Raw genomic sequence first — 23,592 nt, 5'->3', positions numbered from 1 at the left:
TAAATCATAAGGGCTTTCCTTCCTCTTAACATATATTTCATCATTTGTTGCAGCTGTCCCACACTGTTCCTGACTTTCTTTATTTCGAAATTTGTCCCAGTGTGAGATTACACGAGTAACTGAGCCTTTAGTAACCATAATGGAAATTACATATCCTCATTAGCTGGAAGTTATTTCTAAGAATAAGGAATTAAAGTTACAGATGCAAGAAAACAATCTCATAGACATTTTGATTAAAGAGCAGACGTGGGAAGATAAGTGTACATTTTATGGCTGCTTCTCTTTTTATTGACAAATTAATCTGAAATACAACACAGTGAGATAGGAATACTGAATACACAGTGTGTAGTTGTATCAAACCCAATTCCCTCCCTCTACTAACAATGCAGAAACATAACGAACATTTAGAAAATGTTTTGAAGAATGCTAAATGTAGAAAAGGAAAGCATATATTTATCTGAGACAAACTGAAGTAAGAGTTTAATTGAATTTGAAACAGTGTTTAGTTATCAACAATTCCTTTCAGCATGTTGTAGAAGGTAGAAATAATGTATGTTTCCCGATGCAGATATGGTAACTTATGACTTAAAATATTCCATCAGTAACAATTGCACTTCATCTCAGTAGCATGGTTTTGCAAGAGTTTTAAGATCTTGCAGCAATTACAACCATTTTGATATTTTACTCTTCCTGTGTGCCTCAGATATAGTTTAGGAACTTCTGAATTTTCAAATGCCAACTGTATTGCATTCAAAGTCAAGTATGCTTTTTACCCCAGGTTCACTTTTCCAATGTGAAAGCAACAAGCAGTCACCTCGTATAACATCGGCCTCACAAGAAAGAATCAAAGCATATTATTTCAGGTTAAACAAAGGCAGTTGTTCTGTGCTTGGTTGTTTAAAGCTTCACAGTTGGGAAAGCAAAATAGTCCCTTACAGTTTTACTCATTTCTAAACACTTTGCACTCCATTCATTATCATTCATCATGTATAAATCTGGTTAAACCAGTCATTAATGCACATTCTAATGCAGTCTGCATGATAATATGCTGTAAACCAGCTGCATCTTACAGACACGTAGTTTGATTCTAACAATTCCTGTTTACATTTTATATCACAGCAAGCAAAATACTTAACTATTTCATATTCTTGACGAACCAGCCCGACTTGGTCACCAAATACAATATTAAATAACCATTTTCTTACTCTAAAGTTCTAGTTTTTAACTACATTTCCTTGAAGCCTTAACACTGACCCATGGAAAGCAGTTATTTACTGTTTTATGTCATATTAAATAAATAAATAAATAAATAAGTGTAATAATATCCTCTATATCTAAGTATACCCAGGTTGAAGACTTACTTCGACCAGATTTTTGTACAACTAGCAGAGCTCCAGAAGTTTTATAAGTAAATAAAATAACCTTGACAACATTAGTGTGGCCAGTATTAACCAGGTAGTAGTAATCAGATTTGGGTGAATAAAAACTTAATGCACCGAAGCATTTAACACCATAGCCTGTGTGTGTGAACTTCAAGTCATTGTATTGTGTGTGTGTGTGTGTGTGTGTGTGTGTGTGTGTGTGTGTGTGTGTGTGTGTGTGTGTGTGTGTGCGTTGAGCAGAGTGAAGTATTAAAACAAGATGGTGAGCATCCAATCATTGTACAGCCAGTTCATGAGCCAACATTGAAAAGTTCCAGGTTAAACATAATAAAACTTACACATTAATTCGTAATTCACTAAGCAAAGAACAAATATGTTTTACCATTGAAAGAGGGGTATAGCTACAGTATTTGGAATTGTACACCAACTTGCAGAATAGAGGCCCTCAGAACTAGAGCCCCCTAGAAACTCTCTAGCCAACTGTGTCTGTTTCTGGAAAAGCATGCCTTTTCAGGACTGGAAATTCATAATAAAGGCAGGCTTAAAGGAAAAAATCCATTCAGCCAGCAATGCACTAAAACTGAAGAAAATCAGTATTTAATAAAACTTAATAACATTGATGCTACATTTTTAGCTTATAGAATAAAGTGCCTTTAGCAGGAGTACCACATACGACCAAAAAAAAAATATTCTCATTTTCATTTCTCTCTACACTTATTTTCAACGAAAGAAAAGGTGTATCTGTTTACAACTGACCACCGATTTAGGACATAACAAATGCCGCTAATTGTTTTAATTTAGCAGCATTTCAATGTACATTTTCACATGAAAGTATTTGCCACGCTTAACAGAAGTTATATATTAACCTCTATTGGAAGTGGATTATAATGCAATTTCAGAGACTATCTCATGTATAAGAGATCATAACTCCTCTGTTTGACAGTGCTTAATAAATCCCTCAGATAATGATATTTGGATCCGAGGTACATACAACACTTGAAATTTACATTTGCTCCATGAAGATTTACAAGCATCCTGATGCTGAAATTAGCTTGCCTGTTTTACAATAGTCATTAGAAGGATTTTGTGGGAGCATCTTTCCCTTGACAACAAAAGTCACTTTTTAGAGATGTGCATATGATTTTTAATTACATCTCTTATGATACCAGCTTAATAGAGGTATGTCTGAACATATATTTTATTCTCCACTCTAAAGGCAACTTATATACTATCTACAACTTATAGAACACAATTATAATACAATTTAGCACTCTGTACATTCTAATCGCCAAGTAAACCTTGAAGAGGCTCAATGCATATAGGTTTGTAGCTCAGAAATACTTTTACATTTTATATTAAAAGGTTCTGGACAAGAGCAGTTTACAACCAACATTCTGCATTGTGCTTTTAGCTACAAAGGTAAAAGAGCAATTACCTTCACAAGTCTAATGAAAATTTTCAGAATGTCGGATTTTAATGAATGAAAGGCAAAAGATAGTCTGCATAAGTATAAAAATAAAATGATAATTCTGAAAGCCAGAACAAGGATAATTCTCCAAATGAATATATTGTATTCTACCACTTAATATTAAAGATTCTTAATTATTTTGCTATGGTGCAACCTATTTAATTGTACTGTTCCTTCCTGTTGCCATGCTGTTGTTACACCCACTCAGGACCCAGCTTCTCAACAGGAAATGAGTAAACATATTAGTCGTTGTGCAATTGATGGTTTTTTTTTTTTTTTTTTTTTTTAATATGGCTCTACAGATAATTTTGCACCATGGTTAATTGCACAAATAACTAAGAAATAGTAAATTAAATGAAGCTCTTCTTCACCTTAGTGTGTGTAGGACACATTTGTGCCCAACTTTGTATTCTCATTCTGACACAGCATTAAAAAAGAATTTCTCTCTAAGTTTAATTCCATTTCATAGTAATGTCTATGATTATGCAGGATACAGAAGCCTACCCTCAATAAATGTGTGGAAGATCCAAGCATAAAAACACTTGTCTGTTAAGTCCATGAGACAAACAAGAGTGAGAGGAAATCTTTTGTACATCAAGAAACTATGAACCACCCAAACAGTTTCCGCTGTTCCTCTATAAAACAGCTCTGTTGAAAAAACCTTAAGTATTTCTAGAAATGTTCAGATGGTGTACAATTTCAGATACCTCTGTAAGCAAGGTGTAATAGTACTACAGTCATTCTAAAAAAAAGTAATTAAGCTGACCCTTCTTCACAGCAGGAGTATCTAGTAGTGATGTCCTTACACTTAGTCTGCAGAAACAGGAATAAAATGTCCTTTTCTTTAAGGAAAGTCTACAAGTTGCTGGCTATTTAAACAAACAAACAAACAAACAAAAAAAAGAAACAAACAAGCAATCACATTTCAGTGGAGTCCCTCTGCGTCCTCTTATCAAAATACTCCATCCTCATGTACACATAAAAAGTCTGTACTTGGTTTACATAAGATGGATTTTCACTAATCAGAAATGCAGGGTGCCTCACTTTTCTATATGCATCCGACATTTTTAAATAGTTAAAATATGTAAACACTATTAGATGGATGACAGGCAGTTTGTTTTACACAGTCAGAAGCATAGGATTTTAATATATTTATATTAAAACAATGTTAAGACATATTTTGCATGGTAGATGCATAAAAATTGAACTGCTATAGAGACAGAGATAGTGTCTAGTGAAAAAAACAACCTAGATGCCCACTGTCAGCTGCTGAAGTCTGACATCTGAGATGAAAACGTTTGTGTATTATATTAAAATATGACTTATAGTGTAGTCATAACCAGTTAGAAACTTAAGTATATTTCTGTTACAAATTCAGAAAGTTTTACAAATGTGTATATACATATACTTTAATAGAGCCGAGTGATATTGCTTGAAAACATGGGTAATCGAAAGAGTGGAAATTACTGTCTGCTGCAAAGTTCATGCTCATGGTTTGGATGCAATCTGAAGGTACTTTAGAGCTGTATTGCTTCTCTGATGTAGCAGTTTCAGACAATACACAGAGTGCATTGTGCTCTAAGGCAACCTTCAAAGTGCTGAATTCTGGTTATTGTGATCATACAGACTACAATGCAAGAAAAACAATACTTAATCTACTGCAGCACCCTGTTCTCACGTCAACAAACTAGATTTGGTGGTACCTCAGTAAAAAAAAAAAAGACTGTTTCTGAGATCCTTAAACTCCAGTTCAAAAATAGCAGGCTTAGGCTCAAACATGGACACACACTTGTCAGATACAAGCCTAATAGTTTGTTAAAAAAAATTCAGTTAGTTTTAGTCACACTGAGTTGCTTTGCTTTCTATTAGTCCATTTTTATTCATGAAGGCTAAATAAATGCTTTAAGCACCATTTGTGCAACTTGCTTGATGGAATCAGTCCCATAATAATCTCATGAAATACCCAAATACATATCTTAGAGAACATTTTTTTTTTGTTATTGTTATAGAACAGCTGCTGACTAATGCAATATTTTCAGTCATATAAACCGATGTGTTTGTTACTGGCTATATGTGATCTTGCATTTAATACTGAATTGTAACTATGTGGTTTGCTCTGTAATAACACTGGTTTCATGGTGAAGCCCGTGCTCCCCTGGGTTCAAAGGTAAGAAACCACAGAACATGACATACTACTTAGATTAACACTTGCTTTGTGGAATCATTCTACAAATGCTACCAAATCGTAATCCACCATAACATTAAAATTAAAATAGTTACTTGTATTACAGAATACTTAGAAAAGGATGATTTGCAGTGAAAAGAACACCACAATTATGTATTATGTAACAGTTCTCAAAAACAGATGTATGGTGCCTTTATGTGGCGTATTTGTAATTTGAGCTTGTAATCAACAAGCGTAATTATTTCTTAGCCTGTCACCACCATACAATCAAGATTAGGAGGAAAACAGAACTGTTATTTTAATTTAAAGCTATTTTGTTTTCTAAATGATTAGTTATGCAAACCACCATGTTGACTGTAAACATAGCCAGTCAGTAGTTTAAGTGCCTAAAATAGCAAAGAATGTGTTCTTCACATCCTGTCCCTCATTTTGACACTTAACATGTTCTGTGCAAACTTTAATGGCTTTCTTAAAAGCCACATGAAGCTCCTTCAGTAAAAATATGATGCAGTAAACTTGAGCTTCACACACTCTGTAACAAAGATTCTAGACTACTGTATTTTGTTTAAGACATCTGGATTGAATAATAACACAATGCAATTTTCAGTTGAACATAATCTTTGCTATATATCACTTCTGTACAGAGTAGTTTCCCCTGAATGGAATTCTTATAGTTTAGGGAAGGACCTTGAAAACTGCTATCGAAGGTCATTGAAACAACCTAACCCAATAATGACCCTGAAGACACTATGTTCTATGATTACATCAGTTCTGGTTTGCTAGATGGCTTAGCATTAAGAACAGAGAATCCAGAACTTCCACAACATTATCAGTATCACCTACAGGGTCTGAATTTACAGAAAATGAACTCAGCCAGCTGAAAACAAGAAACTGCTTTGTAAATTCTGAAGTGCTGTAACAGGCTACACCAAGATGATTGCTATTAAAAACCTATCAAGAGGCATGCTTATTGTTTTGAAAAGGTTATCACAAAATTCAAACCCTGGTGTAAACATGCCACCTTAAAAATATGGCTACTCAAAAGTCATCAGGTTTTTCCTGCTCATTAAACATCTACAGAGGAGTTTTTTGTATCATTTGAATCCCCCCATTTTTGATTACTTTTACATTTAGATAATTTCCAAACAGATTATAAAAATGTATTTCATTGTTGTACCATCTAGGACTAATGTAAATTTACAAATACTCCATGATATGACAGGCTGAAGACTTAATATACTACAGGTAGCTAAAACAAAAATATTTTAAGGCTAAGATTTTTGTTGTTGTTTTGGCCTCAACTCATTCCTTGTGACAATACAGCATAATGTCTTCTGTCAATTATAAAATAAACATGTGCAGGTACTTTCAGTATTTAGTACTCCAGTCATGTCACTGTTAGCCCAATGGCATTTCTTTGTTGTTGTTGTTGTTTAGCCTATAAAGTTCAATGTCTTCTTGAAGCAGTAGCGAGTCTAAAAACTGATTAGGCTACCAGTGGTCTCCAGTAGACAATGTGCACAAACATCCTGACCAGCAGCTGTTGAAAAATTACAGGCAGTTGAGCCCTGTTTTCTTTCATGTAAGTCTAAAAAAAGATTAATGTCTTTCAGAGTTAGTATCAGCGTACATTATCCTTAGAACCGACCAGGACAAAACTTGGTTTCTTGGTTCTATCTTGAAATTTCTTTTTGTTCTGTAGTACCCAGCAACGTACAAGCCAACCATAGGAAAAACAGTTTGTGGGGGTAAAATGTTTTCGCTACATTGAAGAATGCTGGTTTACAACAGCAACACTCTGAATAAGTGATGCCTTTCAGTCTGGTGAAGATGAGACAGAGTTCCTGAAGTACATGGAATGGTTCACCACAGGGAAAAAAAGAGTGAAAAAGCACTAAGCAGAATGTTGTGGTGGTGGTGGGGGCTCAGACTGAAGTGCCCTCTGTTGACGTTTCTGCTTGTGCTTAGTACCAGAAATGCCATGAATTGCCCACATTTCATATGCACTGGGACCTGTTTTAGACTTTACTTGAGGGGGGCCTTTCTGCCCTGTTCACACATAGCCCTCTTACGAAATTGTGGAATTATCCATGTCATAATCCTGTCATACCCATTCCTGCACAGGTCGTTTGTAGTAGGTAACATTTTGTTGTACACCTTTGTTTTTGAACTGAAAGATTGTGTATACTAGCACAAGGATACATAAAGAAAGTATGCAAGGAATGACCACAGCAATTGCATTTACAGTGCTGGGTATATCATTTATGGTGACCATGATGCCCACATCCTCATGTGGCAAGTGCCTGTCTCTACTGTTATCCACATCTTTCTGATTGCATCCCATCCAGTCCTTGAGGATTGATCTTGGGTAACCAGACTCCACAGTAAGCTTCTGGTTATCAAATTTCCAGTAATTCTTCCCCTTGTAGAAGTACGTATAAACTAGGATGAAAACACAGAAATGTTTTTACCATAGGACATATAAATGCCTTCACATTTAAAACATTCCATTAGTTTTGATGTGTGTCTATTTTCTAGCCAAAGATATTTTTTATCAAAAACTACAGTATGCTATTAAGTAATATATGCAATATGAATTGAGTCTTTAAGACAAAGTCTAAAAGTTAAAACTGAAACAGTACCACAGGAATCAAAGTGAATAGCATTTTATAGTTACAGATTAATAGACAAAATGTCAAATGTAGAAAAGTGGCTAAACAGTTAAACTTGGCTAGTGATTCGTTTACTGTGGCTATATCTGAAAACAGGATGGATTATTTTATTAGCTACCTTACAAAAAAGGGGAAGTCAGTTTTGAAGATATATGTATCCCATAAATACAGACTGCACAAAAGTAGTAGTAATAGTGAAGGCTGGCATAATCGCATATGTGAGAGTTCTCATCTATGATGCTGATGAACTGACGTCTGTTAGTAATTTGGATGCCAGACAGCCATTGGAGTATATGGGCTGATTGACCCTTGTCTGCTCTCCCTCTCTGGAAAGGAAGGTATTGATTTGTTATTTCTGTTTAGCTAATAGCCCCTGCTGGAGCCTGGACCTCTTGCTGAGGCAAAGTCACAGGGTTGTAGCTACAATTGTCCGCAGTGGAAAGGGGCACATGTGGTAGCACACTTGCATAAATTACATTGATGTCGCTGATGAATCTGCATGAAGGTAGAGGTTAAGAGCAAACCTGATGTATAACCCCCTCCCCCAGCATCAGTATGGTGTTGCATCAATACACACACACACTCTCTCTCTCTCTCTCCATCTTGGTTACATGGAGTAAGTAGGGTCAGTGGGATTCAAATAATGGCAAATAGTTTGGGGCAAAGAAAAACATAACAAAAAATAACCAAAACAAATGTCTTAAAATATGAGACTTGGCTGTTGACTTCCTTTGTCAGCATGCATCTCTTCTACAAGGAACTATATGATAAGTTCCCGTGGCTCTTTGAGGTTTAAAATATAAGGTTGAAATGTATGAAGATGTCTGAGTGATTGTTCAGCATAATCAGTGCTGGATATTTGTGTGCGGTCTATGTTTTCCAACAAGAAGAATCACTGTGTGACACCCAGCCAATAAAATGGAATTTACGCATAAGATAACAGTTTAACTGTAAATATAACGTTATAGACTCTTCGTTAACATATCATTTAGTTAACTAAACTATGTTTTGATGGTTTAAATGTTTCTGAGTCTGTTCTGTATCCTCATCTTCTATTCATATTTTAAATATTTGAAAACGAGTGTTGGGATAAGGATGCAAAGTCGAGCAGACATTTATTTTTCATTAGTACATTTCAATCTGGCCCAAGTATTGGAAATGCCTTCCATAGTGTACAGACACTTCAGCTTTTGAGAGTTCTCAGTGTGTGACTAGTCCATTGAACCTTCTGAAAGAAAATGTTGGATGGCAGCACAGAGTCATTGTGGGAAATGATGTACTTAACGTTTGGGGAATAAATGCTCAAGCGATTCAAAGCCATCCATCTTGTCCACTGCAGAGGAGCTGTCAGTGGACACCACAGGCTTAACAATATACACTTGACTTGATTATATTTTCATGCCCTATACCAGTCTGCAGGCATTGAGTGAGACCATTAGAATGAAGCATTAATGACCAGGGCTTGATGACGAATTTTGTCACAAGAAGGATAATGTGGAATGAAAGACTGAGTTTTCCTAGGAGAAGGGCAGGACTAAAGTCCAGCAAAGATGATTCCCTGATGGAGTGCTGGAGTGCTTTACAGAAAGTAACCTAATTTTTAGGAAAGAGGTCAAAGGTACACTGTGGGCATTAGAGTGCATAAGTAAGTATATGGTAGGTGTGTTTCAGCATGTGGAGCTACGCATATGATGAGCTTGTTTTTCCTGCATTGTCATACATTTCAGATGGACAAAATTAGGCCACTGGCATGATCAGTCAGTTAGCGCAGAACATTAAAGCTCTGAACTGTTAACGAGCTGCTTCCTGTGTCAAAGGTACAGGGTTTGATTCTATTTCCCTGCTTTGTGACTGAGCAAGTCACTTTCCCACCAGGCTTTCAGGTTGACCATGGAAAAGGATGCTTATGTCCATTGAGCTTACTCAGTTAACAAATAAATAATTAAATATAAATGTGATGCTACCAAATTTAGTAGTATTGCTGGCACCTGGTTAAGGGTCTGCACGCTGCAAATTATTTCCTCCCTAGAAGGTAGAAATCTATTAATAGTGAAATACTAGGTGAGGCACAGGGAGTAGGGGTGTTAACTACCAGTGAGGCTGTGACCCGCAAGGCTGGGCAGAAATGGTTTCTACAATTAAAGGAGAACTAAGGAAGATGACTATTACAAACACCGAATAGTGTACTTTCCTCCAAATTTAATGCTTATATAATGCAAATTAATTATATATAACCAAGCAAGAGCGCTACATGCCTATGCATAGCAGAAAGCTTACAGAAACCTTTATAACTAAGTAAACATACTAACACAGACACAAATGCCAGGTGAGCATTCCTAAAACAGTATATTTGTTGTACTCATCACTAGCATAGCTCAGAGAAAAAAACGACATCTGACTAAGTCATAGTTAGTAATGGGAAACTTAAATAATAATAGAGGGCTGTGTGCACTGCTAATATTACAGCAAGAAGGAAAGTCCTGTGACCCACAGCTCTCAACCTTCCAGCTCCAAAATGAGGAATGTGGAGCACTTACAAACAGCTTACTAACAACTTCAACTAAGAAGCTCATAGGATGCTTAAAATGCAATATTTCTACTTATATAATAAATCTTTTAATGGATTAATACAATTCAGTAGTATTTACTATGGATATCAGTTTAAAAAATTGCTAATACTGAGCACATAATAGACTGTTTCAATGTGGAACATTAAGGAACATGAACTTTTTAAGACCCCAAATGAGGAACATTCCTAGTAATGAGGTACACTTGAGAGGTATGCAGTGTGACCCCACCTTAACAGGTGTGAAATGACAATCACAGCTCTGTAGTCATGACACATGATTATGACAGGCATCACTTTACTAAACTGCTCTGAAGAAAAGATTGTGTTGTAATCACTCATTACAATTACTGTTTAACAGGTTATTTTGAACAGAAGCTTGCAGCTTTTGGAGTATTCAGTATTTTTTCCCAACTTTCTAGCTGAAGAATTGTAGTACAGAAATGTTCTAAAGAAGAGTAGTAATTAAATGTGCAAGTCTTCCCCCAAAAGTGTTTTTGCATCACAAAAGTATATAATGTCCTCTCTGTTAAAGGATATGAAAATAACTTTTAATGATTGTCTCTGATTTTAAGTATATGCTTTCTATAGGTATATAAGAACTAAGCATTATGTGAAAAGTTCAAACTTAATCATGCCAAGTTACACAAATGAAAACCTGGATGCTCAAAATCCACGCTTCTGCTTCTCAGTCGTATTTCTGACTGTGACACACACACACACACACACACACACACACACACACACACACACACACACACACACACACACACACATAAAAAAACTACTCCAAGGTATGAAGGCCTTAGAGATGAATGTTTTGAGGTGAGGTCATAACACCCCCTCCAAAAAAAAAAAGGATTTAGTTGACTGCCCTTCCTCTGTTTTTTCTGCTCTGTTAGAAAAGCAAAATTTGTGATTTGATGTGAAAACCTCCTCTACTAGCCAGGTGCTGTCAATACATTTTAGTTTGGTTTGATCATCATCTATGGAGTCTAATATGTCCTGCTTTTTAAACTGTTCTTAAAAAGAAGAATTATATATATTTTTGAAAAAAAAAGATAATTTCAATGTACCCAAGGTAAAACAGCTGGTTAGGGAAAAGTGATTTTTGGCAATTAAATAAGAAAACACAATTGTAATTTCATAATATGATTTGAAGAACTAGCTGAAAAAACACAGAGTAAGCACACTCATCATCTAGCAGTGAGATTCACAGTCATGTCATTTACACTAACACACACACACACACACACACACACACACACACACACACACACACACACACACACACACACACACACACACACACACACACACACACACACACACACACACAAAACTCAGTATGATACATGCACTCACCCAAATGGAAAAAAAATATTTCTTATGTCAGAACATGCCTCCAACCACCCTCCCTAAATTTTACACAACCATCTCCAAGATTGCACTTAAGTTGTGGTAAGCACAGCTTGAGACCAAAACTTGCCCAAACACCCTTTTCACTCAAGACAAGATCCACATGGCCCATACTTAACCTGTATACATCACAATACATCCACATCACATTCCCTACATACCCAGACTCAATGTGATAGCTCATCATCTTTCATACACACACACACACACACACACACACACACACACACACACACACACACACACACACACACACACACACACACACACACACACACACACACACACACATATACACACCCCAAATGCTTTTGTTGACTTCTCCCTATTTTATTATATAGGGACAATACGTTTTATATGAGTGGCTTGTGGTGGTGTCATTGCAATAAGTGAGTGGGCATTGTGTCCTTCTCAGACATTGTGGTGTGCACATTTGAAAAAGTACCCGGAAAGAGGTAGATGCAGAAAGAAATGGGGCAAAGAGAATCAAAGCTGGGCAGGTATCACAATGCTTATGCCTCCTGCTATCCAGATTCTAGTCATCTTAGAGGCACTTGCTGTACTTCTCAGCTACTGGAAGGCCATGGTTGTGCATTATGTGCTTATATTTTAATTTGGGTAATTCTTATAAAGAAATTATGACTGTGATGATGTGAGGTATTGACAGCTATGCCAGGAGAATTAGGGCAGTGGATGTGCAACACATGCCAGCCAGCTAGATGGAATTTTGTAAATAATTATATGTCATTTGTGTATCAAACTGATTTGTACAGGTGCTGTGATGAAAATGTATTTGTAGAGTTGCTTGTGTTAAAAAATGTACCAACTGTAGATCCTGACTGTATTGTAACTAATTAAATCTATATGTTTTAACAGAGGATACTGAAAGAGAAAACGTTAATCTCAATCCACCTGACTTTGAAATATATTCTGAAATTAAATTGCTAGGCCTAGGCCATAAAGATGTTAGCTCACAGTTTTGAATGAAGCCAAAGACACAATGTCTGTAAGAAGCATAGTTTGTTAGTCTCTGTAGGAAGAACAGAAGTGTTAACATTGTTTTACAGCTTCCAGATGCTGCAGTAAAGTTTAGCAAAGCTTGATATCTGTATTATAATACATAAGTGCTAAATCCTGGCAGCTTCTAGCCAAGGGGGTAGCATGGGAACCAGAAGTCAGATGACCAGATGTATGTGATATAATTCTGTAATCCATCACTAAAATGATATTTTAATACTAGGTGAGACTGAAGTCTCAGAGCAGTCAGTTTTTGGAACCTGAGAGGGAAGGACCCCTCACCTACTTCATCATGCCTTGCTCTAGTAACTGAACTAGGGAATAGTAGTTCTTTAGATCAGTCAGGAAAATATAGTGAGATTAGTTAAGTACTGTTTTCTGTATCTGTGTGAATCTATTCATCTGTGCTATTTTAACATTTCCTGTGATTGCAATTCTGGTGTTTATTGTAAATAGATATTCAGTATTTTCATATTCTTTTATTATTTATTATTAAATATATTTAAATGTTTTACTGTGGCTGGTCTTTTAAAGAATATTTTAATCTCTGAGAGTACTTATATATATTTAGTAACAACTCTGACCGCAGATGTCTTGATAGGAAATGATTTTGATAATGTAGTATCTTGTGTGCATGCAGTTACACACAGGCTTGGAGACAGGCATGTGGGTTTCGTAGCCCAGGGGAGACTCAGACAGACCCCACACCTGAAGCCAGGGATGGTGAGGTGGCGATTTCAGGGAGGGAGCTACCCTGTAGCAGTGAGCCTGAAGGTGAATCACTGTTGTTGGTAAGTACTGATGTTCCCTTGGCCACACAGATTGCAAGGGCAGAGGTAAATGGTAGTACCCAGACTGACAGTGAGGCAACACTGTCAGAGTATACCAGGCTTGCTGTGGAAAGGGAGCTGAGAAGTGTTACAAAGCTACAGTTGAGACAGGCTCAGCTCTCGTACCCTACACTATTAGGCTTGAGGGAGGTAGCTAAGGAGACACCTGATTCTCAAGGAAAAGGGGAGTCTGTATACTGGAACAAAGAGTTACTGTATAGAGAGTGGACCCCTGAGGGAGGGCTAGAGGATGAGGTAATACAGCAGTTGGTAGTACCTAGAGCCTGCTGTCGGGCACTTCTAGCCATAGCCCATGACATTAATTTTGCAAGTCATATGGGCATAAAGTATGACAAGAGACTTATTATGCAGAACTTATACTGGCCTGGGATTGCAAAGGATGTAACAGGGTACTGCAGGAATTGTGAGCAGTGACAAAAAGTAGGCAAGGCAGGAGACAAGGTCAGACCTCCTTTGATGCCTTTGCCTGTAACTGAGGAGCCATTTCAGTGGAAAGCTATAGATATTGTGGGGCCTCTGAGTATCCCAAGTTCCACAGGGAAGAAATGTATCCTAGTGGCAGTAGATTATGGTACTAAATACCTTGTGGTGGTGGCTCTGTCCTCCATAAAGGCAGAAAAGTTGGCAAATGCTTTGTTAGAGATTTTCAGCAGGGTAGGTTTCCTGAGAGAAATACTGACTGACAGAGGTGTCAGTTGCATGACAGACCTGCTGGCTTGTCTGTGGGACACTGTGGGGTGAATCACCTAAAGACCACCCCTACCACCTCCAGACTAATGGTCTTGTGGAGAGGTTAAACTCTACACCAAAGACCATGCATGCTACTGGCATGCATGGTCTTTAGTGTAGAGTTTAATTGCTCCACAAGGCCATTAGTCTGGGGGAGAGGTTAAACTCTACACTAAAGACCATGCATGCTACTGGCATTTGCAGACCAGTTTAAGAGAGAGTGGGACAAATATTTGCCCTATCTTCTGTCTGCATATAGAGGGGTACCCCAGGAATCCACAGGTTTTTCACCCTTTGAGTTGTTGTATGGTCATAGGATGAGGGGCCTTTAGATTTGGTTTGTGATGAGTGGAAGGGTGAGTGTGAATCCCACAAGAAGTCTGTTGTGGCATATCTCCTAAACCTAAGGACAAGGCCTAGGAAGCTCATGGGCTTGGCCCAGGAGAAACTGGCAGAAGTTCAGCAGCAGAAAAAGGTCGAGTATGACAGGAATGCTCGATCCTGAGAGTATGCTGTGGGAAGGCAGGTTATGGTTCTCATTCCTGTCAGACACAATAAGCTGCAGGCAGCTTGGGAGGGACCCTTTAAAGTGGTAAGGACGGTCAGTGATGTTAACTACATGGTAGAACTGCTAGGCAGGAGGCAGGGGAACAAATTGTACCATGTTAACATAACAAAACCTTACCATGACAGGGTGGCCCTTGTGCTAAGTATTTGCAGTAGGTGGCAGGAAGAGTCTGAGGGGGATCTATGGCTACATCAAGCCAGCCAGCAAAATGCCAAGTTACTAAAGTGGAGCCTAGGGTTGCAGGCATATGACATGACAGTACAGCATTGTAGTGGGGTCAGCAATGCCAATGTAGATGGGTTCTCAAGACAGGGTGTGGCTTACTGTATTCCTAGGCAGGCTCATTCCTCTCAAGCAATGTTTCTCCGGGTCACTTGAAAAAACTAGCTTGAGTCTTCAAAGGGGAGGAGAGATGTGACAATGTGAGGCATTGCCAACTATGCCAGGAGATGTAGGGCAGTAGATGTGTAACATATGCCAGCACAGCTAGTTGGAATTTTGTAAATAATTATATGTCATTTGTATATCAAACTGATTTGTACAGGTGCTGTGTTGAAAATGTACAGTGGCACAGTGGTGCAGCTGTTGCATTGTTGCCTCACAGCAAGAGGTTCTCCAGTTCAATGCTTGGCTGGAGTGCCTTCTGTGTGGAGTCTGCATGTCCTCACTGCACACATGTGGGTTTCCTCCAGGTGCTTCGGTTTCCTCCCACATTACAAAGACATGTGTTTGGGGCATTTCTGCCTGGGCCTCCACTGAAAATAGGCTTCATTCCAAGTTGGACTTTCCCGGTAAACAAATGTTAAATAAAATAAAATTAAAAAAAATAATTCAGGAACAAACCACTTGCTGACAAACAGGATAAACGCCCAGTGCTCCAGAAAAACTTAAATAATATTAATGAAACCAAAAGGAGCAACTAGGCTGATGCAGAGTCACAAGTAGAAATGAAAGGCAAAATCCTCAGGTTAAAATCCAAATGAAAGGCAAAATCCTCAGGTTAAAATCCAACTTTAATTCCACTGCAGGTCAGATCACTCATTCATTTGAGCTTCATCAGATCATGTAACAAAGACCTTCAAGTACATAGGCTACATTTATACAGTTAAAACATCTCCTATTGGCTGCTTCTTGTTACATATTCATGAGTTAATCTAAGCTTAAAGATATATGCACATATAAACATGCTAAGATGTATAAAATGACAAAGTGAATATAAAAAACATATAAAACCTCTCCATGAACACTCAAGATGCTCTAATAAATATGTATATATAAATATATATATATCAAAAGAAATCTATTTCAAGGGGTAAAAACATATATGTTCCATCATTTATTATAAAATCTACAAACATTCCTCAGTTTAACATAGGTTTAATGGAGGCTCTCATTGAGACCTAAACCCCTATCTGCTCTCAATCTAACTATCCACATACTCTCCTTACTCTCACAGTATGGTTCCTGATGTCACCTCCTCGTATACTGGGTTTAATATTCTCAAGAGCTCTAAGTAGGAAATAATGTTCTGGACCTGCTTGGGCACGGTTTAGCTAAGGCATTGTGAGGTGAAGCCTTCCTAATGTGGTAAAGATGTTCTCTTATCCTGTCTTTAAAATGACGATTGGTTTTGCCAACATAAAATGCATCACATATTTGGCACACTGCCAAATAAACTATATGAGTAGTATCACAGGTAGCTACAGCACGTATGCTAATGTTAGTGTGCATGTCAGGATGTTCAAAAAATGGACTGGGGTCAAGAGAATTACAATAATTACAGCATCCACATGGTTTTGTGTGTTCAAGAGGCATAGACCATTCATCCCTTTTTGAATAAAGCCCCTTATTTTGGACCAGTTATTACTGGTGGATCCGCTACAATAGACAATGGTAGAGATGAGAGATCAACTCATGTAAGGGTTTCTTTACCATATAGTACTGATTGTCCAGCAATCAAGAATATTATTACGAAACACTGGCCTATTCTCTGTACTGATGACACCATCGGTAAACTTGTTATAGGAACAAATTAAATTTAAGGAGAATGTTATGTTATACAAAAAGGGATGAATGGTCAATGCCTCTTGAACACACAAAACCATGTGGATGCTGTAATTATTGTAATTCTCTTGACCCCAGTCCATTTTTGAACATCCTGACATGCACACTAACTTTAGCATGCTGTAGCTACCTGTGATACTACTCATATAGTTTATTTGGCAGTGTGCCAAATATGTGATGCATTTTATGTTGGCAAAACCAATCTTAAAGACAGGATAAGAGAACATCTTTACACATTATTTCCTATTTAGAGCTCTGGAGCATATTAAACCCAGGGTGACATCAGGAACCATACTGAGAGTAAGGAGAGTATGTGGATAGTTAGAGAGAGAGCAGATAGGGTTTAGGGTCTCAATGAGAGAGATTAATTAACTATGTTAATGTTTGTAAATTTTATAATAAATGATGGAAATATATATATTTATATATACATATTTATTAGAGCATCTTGAGTGCTCATGGAGAGTTTTTATATGTTTATATGTGCATATATCTTTAAGCTTAGATTAACTCATGAATATGTAACAAAGAAGCAATACAAATGAATGAGTGAAAGCGCTTTATCTGACCTGCAGTGGAATTAAAGTTGATTTTAACCTGAGATTTTTTTTTTTTTTTTTTTTTTTACTTTAGATTTTTTTTTTTTCATTTCTTCTTTTGTGACATCAGCCTAGTTGCTCCTTTTGGTTTCATTAAAAAAAATAATTGGTAAAGTTGCTTATGTTAACAATGTACCAACAATGGGTCCCGACCGTATATTGTAACTGATTACATGTAAATGTTTTAACAGAGAATACTGGAAGAGAAGAGGTTAATCTCAATCCATTTGACTTTGAAATATATTCTAAAATTAAATTACTGGGTCTAGGCCATAAAGATGTTATCTTACAGTTTTGAATGAAGCCAGAGAAGCAATGTCTGTAAGAAGCATGGTTTGTTATTAGTCTCTGTAGGAAGAGAAGTGTTAAAGTTGTTTTACAGCTTCCAGATGCTGCAACAAACTTTAGCAAAGCTTGAGATATGTACTGTAACACATATGTGCTAAATCCTAGCAGTTTCTAGCCAAGGAGGTAGCATGGGAATCAGAAGTCAGATGACCAGATGTATATGATGTCATTCTGTAATCCATAACTACAATATTTTAATTCTAGGTGAGACTGAAGTCTCAGAGCAGTCTGTTTTTGGAACCTGATAGGGAAAGACCCTTCACCTACTTCACCTAGCCTTGCTCTAGTAACTGAACCAGGGAATAGTAATTTTTTAGATCAGTCAGGAAAATACAGTGAGATTAGTTAAGTACTGCTTTTCTGTATCTGCGTGAATCTATTCATCTGTGTCATTTTAATATTCTCTGTGATTGAAACTCTGGTGTTTAATGTAAATAGATATTCAGTATTTTCATGTTCTTTTATTATTTATTATTAAATATAGTTAAACGTTTCATTGTGGCTGGTGTTTTAAAGAATATTTTAATCTCTAAGAGTATATATATATATATATATATATATATATATATATATATATATATATACACACACATATATATATATATATATATATATATATATATATATATATATATATATATATATATATATATATATATATATATAAAATGACAACTCTCACCTCTCCTGAAAGCCTTGCTGTTGGTCAAACTACCATTTGTATTAATATTAATTTCACTAAGTAGAATTGGGTACCCTTGTAAGAGCCTTAGAGTGGCTGGCTTTGGATTGTCTGGTGGCAGTAACTACTTTATAGTCTGGGCAGAAGGGGGCATAGCTAGTAAATCTGTGCCAGCCTTTCCCAGGTGTGTGTGTGTGTGTGTGTGTGTGTGTGTGTGTGTGTGTGTGTGTGTGTGTGTGTGTATGTATGTGTGTGTGTGTATGTGTGTGTACGTGCATATGTAGGTGTGCATGTGCAAATCAAATCTCATAAAGTGGCTGCTTGGAGTAGGGACACAAATCACTGCTTTCACAGAGAGGGTGCTGGATGACTTGGCTTGGACACTTGACTGAGGACTCAACTCTACATCTGTGGCAGTAGAGAGTCATACTGGGGACCTGGAGGGAGACAGAGAGAGAAATGCAGACAGGATATATGTCCATCAGAAACACCACCAATTTGTAAGAGAAGTCCTCAATAAAACCTCTTTTTCACAATGCAGGTATGTCAGTTGGGATACTGATGTCTGGACTTTTACAGTACTATTTCCTGCTAGAAATTACTCAGCTTGAAGTCTTGAAGGTTTCATTTTCACCTGAACTGCTACTCAGACATTATAAAGGCTAAATATGGAAGAATACAATGTACACAACTGAAATTAAATGCTTGGAGTTGTATATGAGCAAAGAGAATAGGATGAGGTTTAAATAATGAGATAAAACAGTAACACTTGAAAACATACATCCTTCTTTGCTGACAAATGCTCCTTGGGGTGCCTCTGGGATTCCCTTCCACACAGTTATGGGTTTTGGGTACCCTGGATCTGCTGCTCTTTTTTCCTCATTGTACCGCCAGTATCTGTCACCTTTGAAGAAGTACGTTTTTCCAACTGGTTCCCATCGCAATGCTGTATCGATACCTTCTCTGGGAAGACAACTTCCTAGCTCCACCAGGCTGTGAGGGTACCCGGGTTCTGCTGTCACCTCTTTAAAAACCCAGTATTTGTCACCTAGAGTTTGTACAACAAACACAATGAAAAATATACATGTGAAAATGGGACTTTTTATACAGTCTTCCACACATGCAAGTATTATTTTTTGTACTTTTTTATTTACATAACACACCATCATAAGCTTTCAAGAAAATGGTCATACACAATTCTGTGATTTTCTAGGGGCCTCTGCTTATAATATTACAGTTCCTGGCACAAAACTATAACAGAAAAAAAACATCACTCTTTTGCTGCAGAAAGTAATGTAGTTTGAAGTAAATTGTTATTAAATTTCAGCTTCACTACACCAATTTGTTTGAATTAATTTGATCAACTGTTGTAAAGTTGCATTTTAGTTCTCTTTGCAAAATTGCATTTTAGAAGCAATAGTAGCTTCTTCAATCATCCATGAAACCCTTTTAATCCTACAGGGCTGAGTTGTTCAGTGTTAGCAGATTAATTCATTATAATTGTAACTTCTGTTATTGCAACTTTATTTACTGGCAAAGTCTGAATTTCATCTCATGGCTTTTATCACCTAAATAAGTACTACAGCCCTAGTTCTTGCATGTTCAGAAAAAAAGCACAGTGAAACCAAAATATATTATTTATAATGGAAATGAAATGTCATTTCAGGACAGAAAAGCTATTCAGAAAATAACTGGAGGTGAATGAAAGCTCTGTCATTACAGTCAGAACTCATAATAAACCTTTTGAAGCTTTTACTGTCAGAGAATGAAACAAAATGATCAGCAGAAAGACAAGGCAAATGTATTTTTAGTACTGCCATACAGAAAGTCACCCCATAGATAGCACATTTTTTTACAATACTTGCAGTAGGAGTCTCCTGATGAACAGCTCTGTCCTCATCAACCTATATAATTAACAAGCTGTTATTGGAGAGAAATGACAGACTGATATCTTGTATCTTGGAAAACTGGCAACAGAACAGATCAGAAAAAGGTAATTAATCTTTCCTAGAATTTTTATGTACTCTATTACTATCTGCACTCACAGACCCAAATTAACTGCATTTGTTAGTGCTCTAACACAGCCAACACACAAACACACACCACTGCTTACCTGCCTCTGGTAACTTTTTATTTTTTACTACTTATTGTCATCTGTTCTGCTTATGGTTATTTCACCTCCCGCTGATTTATGATTTCCTCACGCCTTCCATATACAAGGACACACACACACACACACACACACACACACACACACACACACACACACACACACACACACACACACACACACACACACACACACACACACACACACACAAGCTCGAGGGCATGCATGTGCACGCACACACACACACACACACACACACACACACACACACACACACACACACACACACACACACACACACACACACACACACACACACACGAGCACACATACTTGCTTCTGGTCCTTTTCTTTTTCTATGAATGAGTCCACTTTTGGATTCAGTGTTCTTCTGTAAATCATATGGATTGAGTGATTTCAGGCCCCATGTCATCTTTTGCTGTCCCATCCTTCTAATTTTTCATGCTATGCTATGCTATGCCTCTTCAAAACTTCTGCTCTGTTTTATTTGCTTCACTTGAAATGCCTGCTCCTTATCTACATTGCGACTTCTGAGACACAACCTCTCAAACTTTTTGCATCATACCAGTACTATAGCTGTTACATGCAGCTGATGTCCCTGCATCATTAGGTTTTCTCTTGTTGCATACACTCATCTCTATACTTATCAGCATCACATGTAGCTTACTACTGCAGTATCATGTTCATTTTCTGCAACAAAACTTCATCCTATTCAAGGTCAGGGGCATCAAAACCTATCCCAGCAAGCAATGGATGTAAGACAGAAAAACAGTTCTGGATGGGATACCAGTCAGTATACATACATGCATGGGCTGATTAGAGGCTCAGCAGGGCAATTTAGATGACTAGTTCACCTACTTGCTTATGTCTGACATGTGGGAGAAGACTGGCGTCACTGGAAAACCCAACATGAACACTGATACAACATATAGATTCTGAGCAAAAGGCATGACAAATCAGGCACCAACCTGATGAACTGGGCATTGTCATACAGCAGTACTAACCATGCCAACACTGCCCCACTTACTAATGAAATCAGGAAAATGCATGGGGCTGACTGTAAATAAGCTTAGCATTAGCATATATAATGTATGTGATGAGAGATGTCTTGCATTAATCAGTACTAACTTTAGCAAAATATTTCCACTGTTGAACTCTAGCCTTCTAGTAATTAAGTTCCACTCAGGTAAGCTCAATACCTCTTCTCTAGTACTTATCTATCTCTTAAACAGATAAAAGGAATAGGAAAACAAGGTTCTACGTCTGGCACTGACATATTACTGGATGGGGAAACACACAGGCTGGTCTGGGGTTGTCCTCAGGTCACTGAAAATTATGTCTTTTCTAATGACTGTGTGTCCAGCTTCATTCTCCTTGTCACTGGTAATGACAGGCTAAGATAATATTTCCTGTTCTCAGTTTCATTAGAGTCAACACCCAGGCCCTAACGCCATCAAGGCACTCATCTGCTTACAAAGTTCTGAACACACAGACATATAAATCTATATTATACAAGCATAATAGCTCAAAGGTAAACCCTATAGTACCCTAAATATATTATTTTCTAATGTGAAAGCTGAAAATTCCCCCTATTTTCAAAGGTTATTGTACTGTCTGTTTAATTATGGTCTACTGACGGACCAATACAGTAACCTTTTTCATCAAAAAATAAACTTACTGGCCATGGGTAAAGTTGGGGGAAGTCATCCCACCTCCACAAATCCCATGCATAATATAACATCCTACAAGTTCGTACAATCTCCCCTGAAGTTTCAGAATTTTGATGAAAGATTTGGTTGATCAATTAGAACTTGAGTAACAGACCAAACTGTTATGTTTTATTTGCTAACCTTAAAGGAAAACCCTATCTTGAAAGTAAAAAAAAAATGTAATTTTATCTTAATATTTTATGTTATATTACACTATTGCATCAGATCACTCTATGTGTTTCTTATTATACTTCAATTTATTATACCCCAAAATTGCTAATAACTGCAACTGATACTGGTGCAGTTTTGTTTTTCAGTGTTTTCTACTGTTTCCTTCTAATTCCCAGAATATACTCTGCATTCTCAAAACCCAATACATCAGAGATTTAGAAGTCTTTTTCCCCACTCCATTTAGACACAAAAACTGTCCTCTGAGTCACTATCTGAGAGTGCCCCTTTAAGCACTAAAACTGTTTCTTTTTCCTGGGGGTTCTATTTGTGCCATGAGCTACTGAAAAGCTTTTCATTGCGCAGTTCAACCTGCAATACAAAGCTAGTAAACAGCAGTGTCTTGTTAATTTTTCAGTGGTATAGTTTAAAGGCCCTTCCCAACACTGTTGTTTTAGCAAATCTAGCAGCTCTGCTCACTCATGTCTGACTGACAGTTATCACTTCAAAGAGGTAGTAAGGCAGATGAAAGCCAAGTATTTCATAAGAAACAACAATTGCATGGATTAAAGCCACACATTACTAGCCAAAATGAGAACACTTACCAGTCTGCTTATGTTTATTACTTGTTTGCAATATGATTGCTCTCTGTTCATGACAGTTTGTCATATAATGATTTTTCCAGCTTACATCACTGTTTCACTTTTTTTAATATGTGCTTTATAGCACTTTACTGGCCCCAAGTAAGACAGTCGTATGATGCAAAACAATGGGCAGTGACAATAAATAGTGAAATAATATGATATTTCAACAGGAAAAAAATAGTGGTATCTTTATGATTAATGGTGGGGTAAAAGTAAAACTGAAAAGCACTGAGGGGTACTGAAGGCTTTATGGGCACTAAGCTACATCTAAGTGATTTGATAAGGTGAAAATATAAATCTGAGACAAAGTTAACTACACTGGAGGGTGAGGTTTTCTCTTAATTGGAACCATTCCTTCATAACCTCTCTTGCAATAGTTTCAAAACAACT

General features: G+C 37.2%; 1 protein-coding gene across 1 annotated transcript in view; it reads right to left on the bottom strand.

The window, feature by feature from the left end:
• Positions 1-261: 261 nt before the first annotated feature.
• MMP24 (matrix metallopeptidase 24) overlaps positions 262-23,592 on the bottom strand; it is a 536,329-nt gene continuing 512,998 nt past the window's right edge. Inside the window, exons 8-9 of the mRNA XM_044090093.1 lie at positions 19,332-19,598; positions 262-7,477 (exon numbers count right to left, since the gene is read on the bottom strand). Of these exons, the coding sequence (XP_043946028.1) occupies positions 7,140-7,477; positions 19,332-19,598 (605 nt within the window). The 3' untranslated portion in view covers positions 262-7,139. The remainder of the gene's footprint in view (positions 7,478-19,331; positions 19,599-23,592) is intronic.

The sequence above is a fragment of the Protopterus annectens genome, chromosome 12.part0 (genome assembly GCF_019279795.1).
Source record: "Protopterus annectens isolate FY-2018-M chromosome 12.part0, PAN1.0, whole genome shotgun sequence".
Lineage (NCBI taxonomy): Eukaryota > Metazoa > Chordata > Ceratodontiformes > Protopteridae > Protopterus > Protopterus annectens.
This window is presented reverse-complemented; position numbering and strand designations above follow the sequence as displayed.